The sequence below is a fragment of the Boleophthalmus pectinirostris genome, unplaced genomic scaffold (genome assembly GCF_026225935.1).
Source record: "Boleophthalmus pectinirostris isolate CB_2022bp ecotype Guang Dong unplaced genomic scaffold, ASM2622593v1 HiC_scaffold_15, whole genome shotgun sequence".
NCBI lineage: Eukaryota > Metazoa > Chordata > Actinopteri > Gobiiformes > Gobiidae > Boleophthalmus > Boleophthalmus pectinirostris.
Genome location: NW_026571070.1, coordinates 8,841,045 through 8,853,788, shown reverse-complemented (window position 1 = coordinate 8,853,788; position 12,744 = coordinate 8,841,045). Strand labels below are relative to the sequence as shown.

The 12,744-nt window shown below is 40.4% G+C and overlaps 1 protein-coding gene across 1 annotated transcript in view; it reads right to left on the bottom strand.

The window, feature by feature from the left end:
• Positions 1–12,744, bottom strand: part of LOC110158336 (collagen alpha-1(XVIII) chain-like) — a 206,903-nt gene that overhangs the window by 52,893 nt on the left and 141,266 nt on the right. The window contains exon 3 of the mRNA XM_055150759.1: positions 1,441–1,688. Within this exon, the coding sequence (XP_055006734.1) occupies positions 1,441–1,688 (248 nt within the window). The remainder of the gene's footprint in view (positions 1–1,440; positions 1,689–12,744) is intronic.

Sequence of the window (12,744 nt, the reverse complement as noted above, 5' to 3'; positions counted from 1 at the left end):
TGGTGTAGTCCTGGTGTAGTCCTGGTGTAGTCCTGGTGATCAGCTCTGCGGTTGCGGTGTGTTTACATTTATAATCCGCTAATGACACGGTGTAGGTTCAGTCCTGGTTTAGTCCTGGTTTTGTCCTGGACTACTGGCCTATTGGACTAATGGGCTGACCCCGATTTATCACAGGCAAGTAACGGGTGCGGATTTAACTTTGATATAATCACGGGTTAACGGGCGGGTGTAGTACTGTACTGCACGGGTGCGGGTCTTCAAAAATGAACCCATGCAGGACTCTGACACAGATCTGAGCTCTAACATGTCTTGGTGGTTGATAGTTAACTAACCGTACTGTTCAACATTACAGGCAAAGTAATACCATCTCCATGGAGACAAGCAGGTAAAAAAAACTTACACAGAAAGGTACACAGTGCACCTTTAAGCATATGTAAGCCATAGAACAAAACTGTAACAAAACTTATGGTAATTTTATGATCTCTGTTATAATGTTGTTTCCTCATCAGAAACATATGTGGAGTTGTGTTTTTTCATACACATGTTTGACACACAAATACTGCAGATTTAGGCTTTAGGAGTTCTTCTCTCGGAGAGAAAACAATCTGTTCCACCTTGTGATGTCATGTGGTGAGGAATTGCTCTACTTTGTTTTTGAAGTCCATACACCTTCACAAGAATCATTTGGATGATTTCAGATCTGGAATGGCCAATCTCTACTGAACTAAAGGTAAAAGGAGCTGTTAAATTGAAAACTACTGCTTCATGACATCACAAAGTGGAACAGAGCATTTAGACCTCAACAAACTAATAATAAAGAGTAACTCAAATGTGTGAATGAAAAAATAAAACACAACTTCAGGTATGTTTTGGACAAAGTAACAACATTATAACCACAGACAAAAAAGTGAACTCAGCGAGTGTGACGTCACCCACAGTGTTCTGCTTCACTCAAACGAAGCTCCTGATGCCACAGTTACAGGAGCGAATTTGGAGCCAGGCTCATATTTGGAAATCCAACGGCAAGTATCATAACAACCAGGAGAGCCAATCATGATTGAGGCTGTTCTCACCGGAAAGCGAGAAGGGGGCTTACTAAGCAATGAAATGCACTATCTGTCAATCAAACCTGTTGCTAGCGTTAGTGGGCGTGACCTCGGGAAATGAAGGCATCTGATTGGTCCATTATTTATGTTCATATCTTGATTTAGGGACAAAATATTGAAATGAAAAATTCAGGATCATGTAGAGCGGATTAATATGAACATTTTAAGACCAAAATGATGAAACTCACTGCAGCAGTTACAGAGAAAGAGACAACAAGATCCCAATTGGAGCCAGAGTCAAAAGGAGCCGGAGACAAGAGACATTTTTGCATATCAGAAGAACCTTTAAATCTTTCTTTCTGATATTCAAACCAAGGAGACGTTATGTTCTTACTTTCTGATAGGCGTTGGTGATGGCGAACAGGACTCCTCCCGCTCTGGTGGTCGGTTTGGCGGTGACGGTGATGGCGAAGTCGTAATAAAACGGGTCGGGGATGAAGGATTTGGTGAGTCTCCCCACGTTGGCTCCGGGTTTAAAACTGTAGGCGGGGTAACCCTCAAACCCGGTGACGAAGGAGACGGCGGGAGGCAGAGGGACCCCGATGAGCTCTGTCAGGTCCAGCTGAGGAGACGAGGTCAGATCTGCGGAGAAAACGACACGGAACAGGTCAGACACGAGAGATCGGGTCAGACACGAGAGATCGGGTCAGACACGAGGGGAAAGAAAAATACAGATGTGGCACATGTGAGTCTGTGGAGCGTAACACAGAGACTCAGGGATGAAACTGCAGAACATAATAAACAAAGAACATGCACCAGACATGTGTGAGGAGGACCACACCAGAGACTAGACCAGAAACTAGACCAGACCAGGGACTAGACCAGGCCAGGGACTAGACCAGGCCAGGGACTGGACCAGAGAGAAAACCAGAGACTAAAGACTAGACCAGATACTAGAGACTAGAGAACAGAGACCAGGAACTAGACCAAAGACTGCAGACCAGAAACCAGAGAACAGAGACCAGAAACCAGAGGCTAGACCAGAGAGCAGGAAGCAGAGACTAGACCAGGTCAGAGGGACTAGACTAAAGACCTGACCAGGGACTAGACCAGGGACCAGAGAACAGACCATGGACTAGATCAGAAACGAGACCAGAGACCAGAGACCAGAGACTAGAGACTAGAGACTAGAGACTAGACCAGAGACCAGAGACCAGACCATGGACTAGATCAGAAACGAGACCAGAGACCAGAGACCAGAGACTAGAGACTAGAGACTAGACAGAGACTAGACCAGAGACCAGAGACCAGAGACCAGAGACTAGAGACTAGAGACAAGACCAGAGACCAGAGACCAGAGACCAGAGACTAGAGACTAGAGACTAGAGACAGAGACAAAGAGACCAGAGACTAGAGACTAGAGACAGAGACCAGAGACCAGAGACCAGAGACCAGAGACAAGACCAGAGACAGAGACAGACAAGACAGAGACCAAAGACTAGAGACTAGAGACAAGACCAGAGACCAGAGACCAGAGACTAGAGACTAGAGACAAGACCAGAGACCAGAGACCAGAGACAAGACCAGAGACCAGAGACCAGAGACAGAGACTAGAGACTAGAGACAAGACAGAGACCAGAGACCAGAGAGACCAGAGACCAGATACCAGACCAGAGAACAGTCCAGAGACTAGACAAGAGACAAGACAAGAGACTAGACCAGAGACTAGACCAGAGACTAGAGACCAGAGACCAAAGACCAGAGACTAGACCAGACCAGTGAGGAGACCAGAGACCAGATGAGGGACTAGACCAGAGACCAGACCAGGGACTGGACCAGAGAACAGACAAGGGGCTAGACCAGAGACTAGACCAAAGACTAGACCAAAGACTAGAGACTAGAGACTAGAGACTAGAGACTAGACCTGAGACAAGACCAGAGACTAGAGACTAGATCAGATACCAGATACTAGACCAGAGAACAGACACCAGACCAGAGAACAGTCCAGAGACTAGACCAGAGACCGAACCAGAGACTAGAGACTAGAGACCAGATAGGGGCCAGAGACCAGAGACCAGAGACCAGAGACTAGACCAGAGAACAGACAAGGGGCTAGACCAGAGACTAGACCAAAGACTAGACCAGAGACTAGACCAGAGACCGAACCAGAGACTAGACTAGAGACTATACCAGATACCAGATACTAGACTAGAGAACAGAGCAGAAACTGGACCAGAGACTAAGACCAGAGACAAGACACCAGACAAAGCCCAGAGACTAGAGGCCTGAGACTAGATCAGACCAGAGACCAGACAAAAATCCAGATTCAAGTCTAGATCGGAGACCAGTCCAAACACCAATCCAAGGACCAGACCAGAGACTAAAACGAAAACTCCAATTTGAAAAACCCACATAGCGTGAGATGGACTTGTTGTTTGTTTACAGGATTCGGTCTTCGGTCCTGGGACGTGAATACAGTGAGTGTAAACGAGAGTCCACTCTGAACCGTCAGTCGAGAACTTAAACCTGCCCTAATCCTTGTCCACACAAAAAATCTCAGCTCAATTAACCCCGACTCTTATGAGGGAAAAACTAGGTCATCTAAATATCCAATCACTTAAGTTCAGATCACTTGGTCTGGAGGATTTCACTGTCACCAACTCTGGACACTACAGACGTCCAACCCAATGGAAGAAAACGTACAACAGATACAAAAATATGTTGTAAAATATGAATGTACAATAAATATATACATATACAGCAACTCTCCACCTTATTTCACCGCTCCACTTTTGTCTCTAATCTCTCCATTTAATTTCCATGATGTAAAGTAAGTGGCTTTATAAAGTAAAAGTAAGTAAAATAACAAAAATAAAGGTGTTTTACATTCAAAAAGCCCCAGTACAACTAAACAATAACTTTAAACACAACGGACTCCAGGCACTCCAAAGAAATGCCTGGAGTCGCCAAAGCCAACATGTTTTGACCAAACTTGTCTTCAACTGAGCCATGATGAAGTCCAGTTTGGTCGAAACATGTTGGCTTTGGTCGTCTAAATAAAGGCCTTTTAACTATATTTTTCCTCGAGTGATTTTTACTTCTTTAGAGTGTCTGGAGTCTGTTGTGTTTAAAGTTTTGATCCTTTTTCCAAGAGCATCTTCTACCTGCTCCCACCTGCAGCAAACAGACACATTTTTGTTTGTTCACAGACTAAACAATAACTCTAATGGGATAAATAACTCAAAGAAAATACAAATGCCCAAAGACCAGGCCAAACTAGCGATTACAAAAGGAAACGATAAGTACATAACGACCTCTAGAGTCTCAAACACACAAATCAACTTTTGCAAACAGTGGACAACAAGAGACACGTCAATCTTTGAGTGCGGTGAACTGAAACTGAGATCCAGCCACGAGGAGGAACAGGCGCACAAGACTTTTACTGGACGAGGCGATGGGATGTGTAGAAAGGTGATTGGAGGCACGACAAACACTGGAACCACCCCAACAGCGACAGGACCACACTCCACCAATCAAGCACCAGGTACCACACGGGACATGCAAATACGGAAGGCACAAGCGGTAAAACAAACGGGGAGCGCCGGGCGAAGTGGAGCCGGGCCACGAGCCGTAACACCGAGTCAATGGAGAATTTGGGAAACGTGTTGTGTCTTAAACTTGACATAAAGTTGGTTCATTTGTGTAAAATGTTCAATGTTCATGTGCACCAACAAATCAAACTGCACTGATTTTTTTGCCTTTATAGTCCATTTTTAACTTATTTGCCGTCAAGAGCAACAGCCCCATAACAAATAATGCAACTTTTACAACTTTAATGTGATGATACAGTATCGATATCATGGGCTGCTGTATCAATATATCGTCAAGAGTATTTTTTGGTATATTTTACAAAATTATTTTGTTACAGCTACAGTTTTGTTGCTTGTTCAGAGGAAGGAAACTGGTTTATGTGACGCATTTGACATTTTCACTGTTTTGATGGAAAAAAAAATTCACGTTTTTCATACATGAACTTTGCACAAAAAGTGGTTTAACAAAGACTTTTAATATCACATGATTTGTCCCTATTTTTTATTGAATCGTATTGAATCAGCAGCTGTTTTATTAAGCAGTAGCCCCATAACAAATAATACAACTCGAATGATAATGGTGGTGCCCACAGTAATTTCTGGAATAAAATGGATAGGGACAAATCACCTTCACACTGCACTTGGCCCAAACTAGACTTAAAATATATGATGATACATTACTTATTATTAGATATTACACTTCCTTCTTTCGATTTAAAGCCATAGTATGTGGCATTCACACCAAAAAATAGACGGATGAATAAAATAAGATGATGTTTTTTCATTTTGGTTGTGTGTATTGCACTGAATGAGCTTGCATCTCCACAAACCTGATTGAACTGGAGGAGGGCCTGCTTCCACTTTACTTTTGTTTCTATGGAAATGTTGTTCCTTTGGCTATAATCTTCTAGCTCGGTTCATCAGCCGGTTTCACTTCGTGGAAACCGTCTGACCTCACAGCATTAAGATTTGTTCGCTCGACAGTAGGTGAGTACTTTTTTTATTTAATCAGTCGCTGCTGTTTGGTCGTGACGTATGTAATGCACCAAATCTTGTAGGAAGAAGGACAATAACATTTTTCTCCTTGATAAAATTCACCGAACATTCTCTTTGTTCTGGTTTTAAATCCTCAATCTCAAGAATCGTTCCCAATACAGAGTGCGCGGCTCTTCGCTGATTGGCTGGTGCCCGTACTCGCACTTCTAGAGTTTTTGCGAACCTTCTAGTGTATTCTGATTGCTGACCTAGTCGCTGGAGAGAAATAAAACTGACTGGAGGCACTTGGTGGCGCCAGCCTGCGTAATAATCTTCCAAAGTATGACATAAAACTTATCTATCTCCATGCAGAAAGAAAGTATGGTTTTGACTTTCCGTTGACTTTCCACCTCCTGTTAATTGGTATGAAAACAGAGCTACTTTTTATATTCCCCCTGAAACCCTTGGAAAGCATGTGGTGACTTTTTTTTTAATTGTGTAATGTTAGAAATGCAAAGTTATCCTCTAATAACCCAAGCAAGTCCCACTGAGACTAAACTGGACTCACTCACTTATTTAGGGGAGTGCCTTGGTTTTAGTGATAGGGAAAAGTGGAGCAGCCTGAAAACCTGTGGGATAAACATGTCAATTCCAAATGAAAAAGCCGCCTAAGTGAGGTGGGTGTGCTTTGTATTGGCAATAAATTAATAGTAAAAAAAAAATAAGTATAAATATCATACCTGATTCTAATCTTTTGAGAAAATATTTACCACATCCAAATTTAGAAGAAACTGGGAGCCAAACCAGAGCTAGAACACGACCGAAACCAAAAATCATGTTAGGGTTTAAACCAGGCCCAAATAAGGACCAAACCAGAACTAAACCAAGATCAAAAAATGCTACAAATGCAAGAAATCTTATGACTTTATGAACTGCCTTAAAGCAAGTCACATCAGAGGTGGGGTCTTGAAAGCCGTGACTTGGACTCGAGTCAGACTTGAGTCACTATTTTTTAGGACTTGAGACTTGACTTGATAAAATGGATTAAGACTTGGGACTTGACTTGGACTTGAGGCCTGTGACTTGAGAAGACTTGATGCTTCTCCTAAAAAATATATATGTTTTTAGAAAATACTTTTCTCTTTACAGTTGATAAATGTGGTGTTTCATTTTATAGGAACAAACTGGAACATGTCCATCACACTTTTGTGTTTGTTACTATGGCAACAGCAACTGAAGTACTGTCATGTCGTGTCCTCAAATGTACTACAGTATATAAAGTACAATACAGTAAAACAAAGGGAACTATACACAGAACATGATCCTTTCTTTTCAGTGCAGATTACACGACAAAAAAAACTGTTACCTGAATTATTTCTATTCTGACCGTAATAATTCACACTAAGATCTTGTCAAGACATTTAAAAACGAAAAAAAATAGCATTTCTACAACTCTTACATACTCTATAAGTATACCATGACTTTTAAGTACAATTTAGTTTAAAATTCATATAAATTGCAAAAATCTAAGCTGTATTTGATACTTTGCTTTAAAGGCTTGAAATGACTTGAAGCTCAAAGTTGATGACTTGGACTTGACTTGGACTTGACTTGGATTATGGGCCAGTGACTCGAGACTCGACTTGGACTTGCCTGTCTTTGACTTGGCACTTGACTAGGACTTGAGGCTTGCGACTTGAGAAGACTTGATGCTTCTGGAACATGTCCCTCCCACTTCTGTGTTTGTTACTATGGCAACAGTAACTGAAGTACTGTGATGTGGTATCCTCAAATGTACTACAGTAATATACAGCACAATACAGTACAACAGAGGAACATGATCCTTCCATTTCAGTATAGACTTGACAAAATATCAGTTATTTAGCACTTTAAAATGTGAACTATTTCTATTTTGACCTTAATATTTTGCACTACGATCTTTAAGTCTCTAAGTCAAGACATTTAAAAAGGAAAAATTTACTCATATATAAATATACCATGACTTTTTAAAAGTAAAATTTAGCTTAAAAGTCATATAAATTGCAACAATCTAAGCTATATTTGGTATTTTAGTTTAAAGACTTGAAATGACTTAAAGCTCAAAGCAGACGACTTGGACTTGACTTGGACTTATAAGATAAGATAATCCTTTATTGTCTCCCGTGGGAGAAATTTGTCTTGGGACAGGGGGTAACATGCTTTATCAAAAAAAAGAACAACACAACACGAAGCAGCACATAAACAAACACCATAGAACAAAATAAATATGAGACCAAGTATGACCACGAGTGATGCACCAACCGGACCTTTAAACTATTCTGAACAGGCAAGACCTTGTATTCTTGTATTCTATTAATTATTGCACATTCCCTAAGCCTATGTGCAGTTTTAATTATAATTATTGCACATTCCCTAAGCCTCTGTGCCGTTTTGATTGCACATTCCCCTTGAGCCTAAGTGCAGTTTTAATTGCACATTATGCGCCAGTGACTCAAGACTCGACTTGGACTTGCCTGTATTTGACTTGGAACTCGACTCGGACTTGAGGTCAAAGACTTGAGACTTGCAAAACAACAACTTGGTCCCACCTCTGAATTGTCCCACACAAAACCGCCAAAGTTTCCGCCACAAATTTTCAGTAATCGCTCGTGTGTACACTCCTCGCCAAGTACTTTCTGTTACTTATACTCTAAGGTTGTATAGAGGATTTTTTTAAGGGAAGAGAAATACAGCGACAGTCCTTGTGCGCGTTCAGAATTACTGTTGAAGTTTCCTGTCTAGAAGTAATTCAGCGACCGACGCGTCAGTTTTTAGACCCTTCGTCTGCTTCGGTCGCGCCATCGCTGGACGAGATCTCCAAGAATCACCTCAGTTTGGCTTTGCTCCTTTTCCTCTTCTCTTCTTCTTTCAGCGACCTCAAAAACGGACTTTCTTTTGCGGTGAACCGGTCGTGGATTCTCGTCCGCCGTCGCGACAAACTTTGTGCGAAATGCGAGGAAGCGACAGTTTGAAAAAGCCTCTAAGAACCGCTGCGTAAACCACGTAATCCCCGCGCTCCAACGAGTCAGTTATACTAGGGAGTTTGATTGACAACCTAACAGCCAATAGAAAATGAGGGAGCCTCGTTTTCTATTGGCTGATGTTTATCTGGCCTCACTACGTCCACAGTTGATAGATTTTTGTTCTTTTTTTTTTTTTTGGTCATCATAATTACAAAGCTGCTGCGTCTCTGTAATGGTATTTTAATCTTTCACTGACAGTTTGAAACAAAAAAAATCCTCCATACAACCTTTAAAGTAAATATCACCTAATAACATAACCCCAAATTATTTCACTATAGGAGGAAAAATGGCTTGTAAACTTCATTTTCCGCACTGATTCTTTATATTAGTCTTTATATGAGCGCCCGTAATGCTTCGTGTGCGTGCGGCCGACATGGGGGCGGCTCGCATGAGTGTCTATGGCTCCTCTGCTCCACACATGTGCTTTTCTTTAGCGGAGTCTCCACGTAACTCCTCTCCGGGCACTCAGGTACACACACAGGTACGCACAAAAGTACACGCAGAAGTACACACGGAGCATATGGAAGGGATTACGGACTGGACTAATAGACGTGTGCAGCGCAGTGGCAGCTCCGGCAGAATCACTGTCTGTTTATGTTACCGTGTTTTGTTTTGCTCCAGTGGACAATTAATGTGGAAAATAGCAGAGGGGTTGGGAAGCTAAAAGTGGCTGCCTGGATGCTGCTTCATCTTGGAAATAAATAATTAGTAATGCTCTTTTGCACTGTATTCTTCTCATTTATTTGCGGTCCAGCGCGTTCTCTGCTCATTAATCAAGGGTTTATATTTGTACCAGATGGATCTTTAAAAATAAAACATGCTTCATACACTCCTACTCTTTTTTACTGACACAATTTCAAAACTTTTCCATGATCTAAAGTGAATTTTCCATGACTTTACGGCACCTACATGTGTAGAATTGAGCATATTTTTAGTTTTCACCTTGGTTTGGTATTTAGGGCTGTGCAAAAATATCAAAATATCAATATATCGTATCGTTTAATGTGATGATACAGTATCGATATCGTGGGCTGCTGTATCAATATATCATCAAGAGTATTTTTTGATATATTTTACTAAATTATTTTGTTACAGCTACAGTTTTGTTGGTTGTTCAGAGGAAGGAAACTTATTTTTATTTATTTATTTGTTTATTTATTTCATTCATAAAGTATAAAATGACATCAGCATATTAGAAATGAATGAAAAGGAGCAGAAAGAAGAGAAATCTTAGAAATGTTATCTGCCGAATTTTCCCTTTTCCAGACAAAACATCAACATCGATAGTCACTTTAAAACCTTTCAAATCTTTACATTTCAGTTCAGGCACAACTATTAATCAATTGCAAACAGAAATCTTCACTATTATGCAAAACACATTTGACATTTTCACTGTTCTGATGATTAAAATGGACGTTTTTCACATAAACTTTGCACAAAAAGTGGTTTAAAAAAGACTTTTAGTATCGCAGCCGTGATTTAACCTTTATTTTTTACTGAATTGTTTTGAAATATATCGTATTGAATCGAAAGCTCACTATATCAAGGTACATATTGTATCGTGGCCTGTGTATCGCGGTATGTATCGTATCGGCAACTTCTTAATGACACCCAGCCCTAATGGTATTATAGTTTTTAAAAATTCAAAATACTGTCAGTGCATTTATTGTCGTCTCTTTTAAACAAAAGGCGCATACGTTTGGAAATAATCATAATAACCTAATGATAAACTTAACAGAACGCTGCAGTTCAGTGAAAGACATACTAAAATTCCATGACTTTTCCCAAACTTATATTGAATTTACAAATTTTCAGGACTTTTCCAGGATTTCCATGACCGTGGGAATCCTGCTCTTTCCATTAGTGCTTTGTCGATCCTTTTAAACCTTTTCCCTGAATGTGAATTCTCAGTTGCACAATCATCAGATATTGGGCAACACAGAGACTGAACCCGGAGCTAAAACTGGACTGGACCAGGACCAGAGCAGAATGAAATCACATTAGGATTTAAACTGGGGCTAAATCAGCAAACTGCGAACACACCCTAAAGTGAGTCAAAACTTTTTTTCATTTCAAGTTACCTAAAATGTAAGTTATTTTAGGTTATATATTTATTTATTTAGGTGGAAAAAAGTGTGTTTACAGTTTATAATGTAAGTTCATGTGTTGTTAAATTTAATCAGCAATGCAAGCAATGCCGATGTACCTACCACATGACAATCATAACACAATATTTTATAAACAAAACTTGTTACTTGTTACTGAACATAACACGTTCGAATGAAACATAATTGCTTTCAAATCAGCCCCCAAAAGTCTATGCTTTTCTAATTAGGGCTGGGTATTATTAAGAAGTTGCAGATATGATACATACCTCGATACACAGGCCTGGATACGATACGTTTTTCGATACAGTGCACTTTCGATATTTCAAATCGATTTCGATACAGTTCAAGTGAAAAAAAGGCAAAATCATGGCTGTGATACTGAAACTACTACTAATAAGTCTACTAAGTTTGTGCAAAGTTAATATGAAAAACTAGCCACGCTGGTGCCACCTAGTGCCTCCGCTCAATTTCATTTCTCTCCAGCGACTAGGTCAGGAATAGGAATACACTAGACGTTTGCAAGAACCTCAAAGTTGTAAACGGCACACCGGCCAATCAGCGAAGAGCTGTGAAGCCATGACATCAAACTCAAGCGTCTGTCTGAGTCCCTTTTGTGAAACAACACAACAGTAAACAAAGCGGTCGAGATGGATGTAGACGAAGACAGACATTCTGTGTTGGCAACAATTCCAGAGATCGAGGATTTAAAGCCGGAACAAGGAGAATGTTTGGTGAATTTTATCAAGAGGAAAGACGTTCATTGCTCTTCTTCCTACAGGATTTGGTGCATTTCATACGTCACGACCAAATAGCAGCGATTGGTTGAATAAAAAAAGTACCCGCCTACCGTCGACCGAACGAATCCTAATGCTGCGAGGTCAGACGGTTTCTACGAAGTGAAACCAGCTGATGAATCAGGCTAATGAAAAACACCCATTTTACTCATCAAAACAGTAAAAATGTCAACACAACTGTAGCTCTTGCACAAAATTATTTAATAAAATATACCAAAAATTACTCTTGGTGATATGTCAATACCGCAGCCCACGATATCGATACTGTATCATCAAATTAAACAATATAATATATCGATTTTTCAGTATTTGTGCACACCCTTACTATGTTTTTCATGTTTCTAATAGTTTTTTGTGGCATTGAAGCATGTAGTGTAATGTAGAAAATTGCCCTAGATTTTCTATTTTACTGAAGTTGACATGGACCCAATACTTTTGAACCTCTCCTCATTTACTGCTCGTTACGTGAACAATCCGGGATTGCGTATGCGGCATGTATTGTAATTGCTATTGTTTTGTTTCCAAGCGTTTTATTACAAAGTGACAGAGTGAAATCCCTGAATCAGATTTCTCAATTCTTCTGAAACTTTGACCTAATTTCTAACAATTTTGTACTTTTCGTGGCGTCCTCCTCGGCCCCTTTGCTTTGGACTCGTTTCAGATCTGTTCCAATCACGCTCAGTGCCAGAAAGGTCTTTGGCTGTGGCTTCATTTTGTCACTCGCCGTTGCCCAAACGCTAACGTCACTCCAGATGTTTACCATGTACAGTGCACAGCTGCAGGCGTCGCCATGGAAACGCTGTCAGGGAGATCTCTCGGCGCGCGTAAATAAATAAAGATTGTCCGGGTTTAGCCTTGTCTCGTCTTATAAACAGCTGGTTTTACAGTGGGATAGACGTGTCTGTTTACAGAAAAGAGGGGTTTTATAGGGACTTGCACTAAATACACTTCACCTAGAGGTTAAATAGATTAGAAAATATAAAGCTGTTTTCTGATATACTTAGATTAAAATGTTGTTTCCTCATCACAAAAAGACCTGTTTTTCTGCTAAAATATTTTAATTATATTTTCTATTACTCTTAGCCAGTGTTGGGGAGTAACAGATTACATGTACCGGAGTTACGTAATCAGAGTACAATTTATGAGTGGTAATTGGATTACAGTTACTT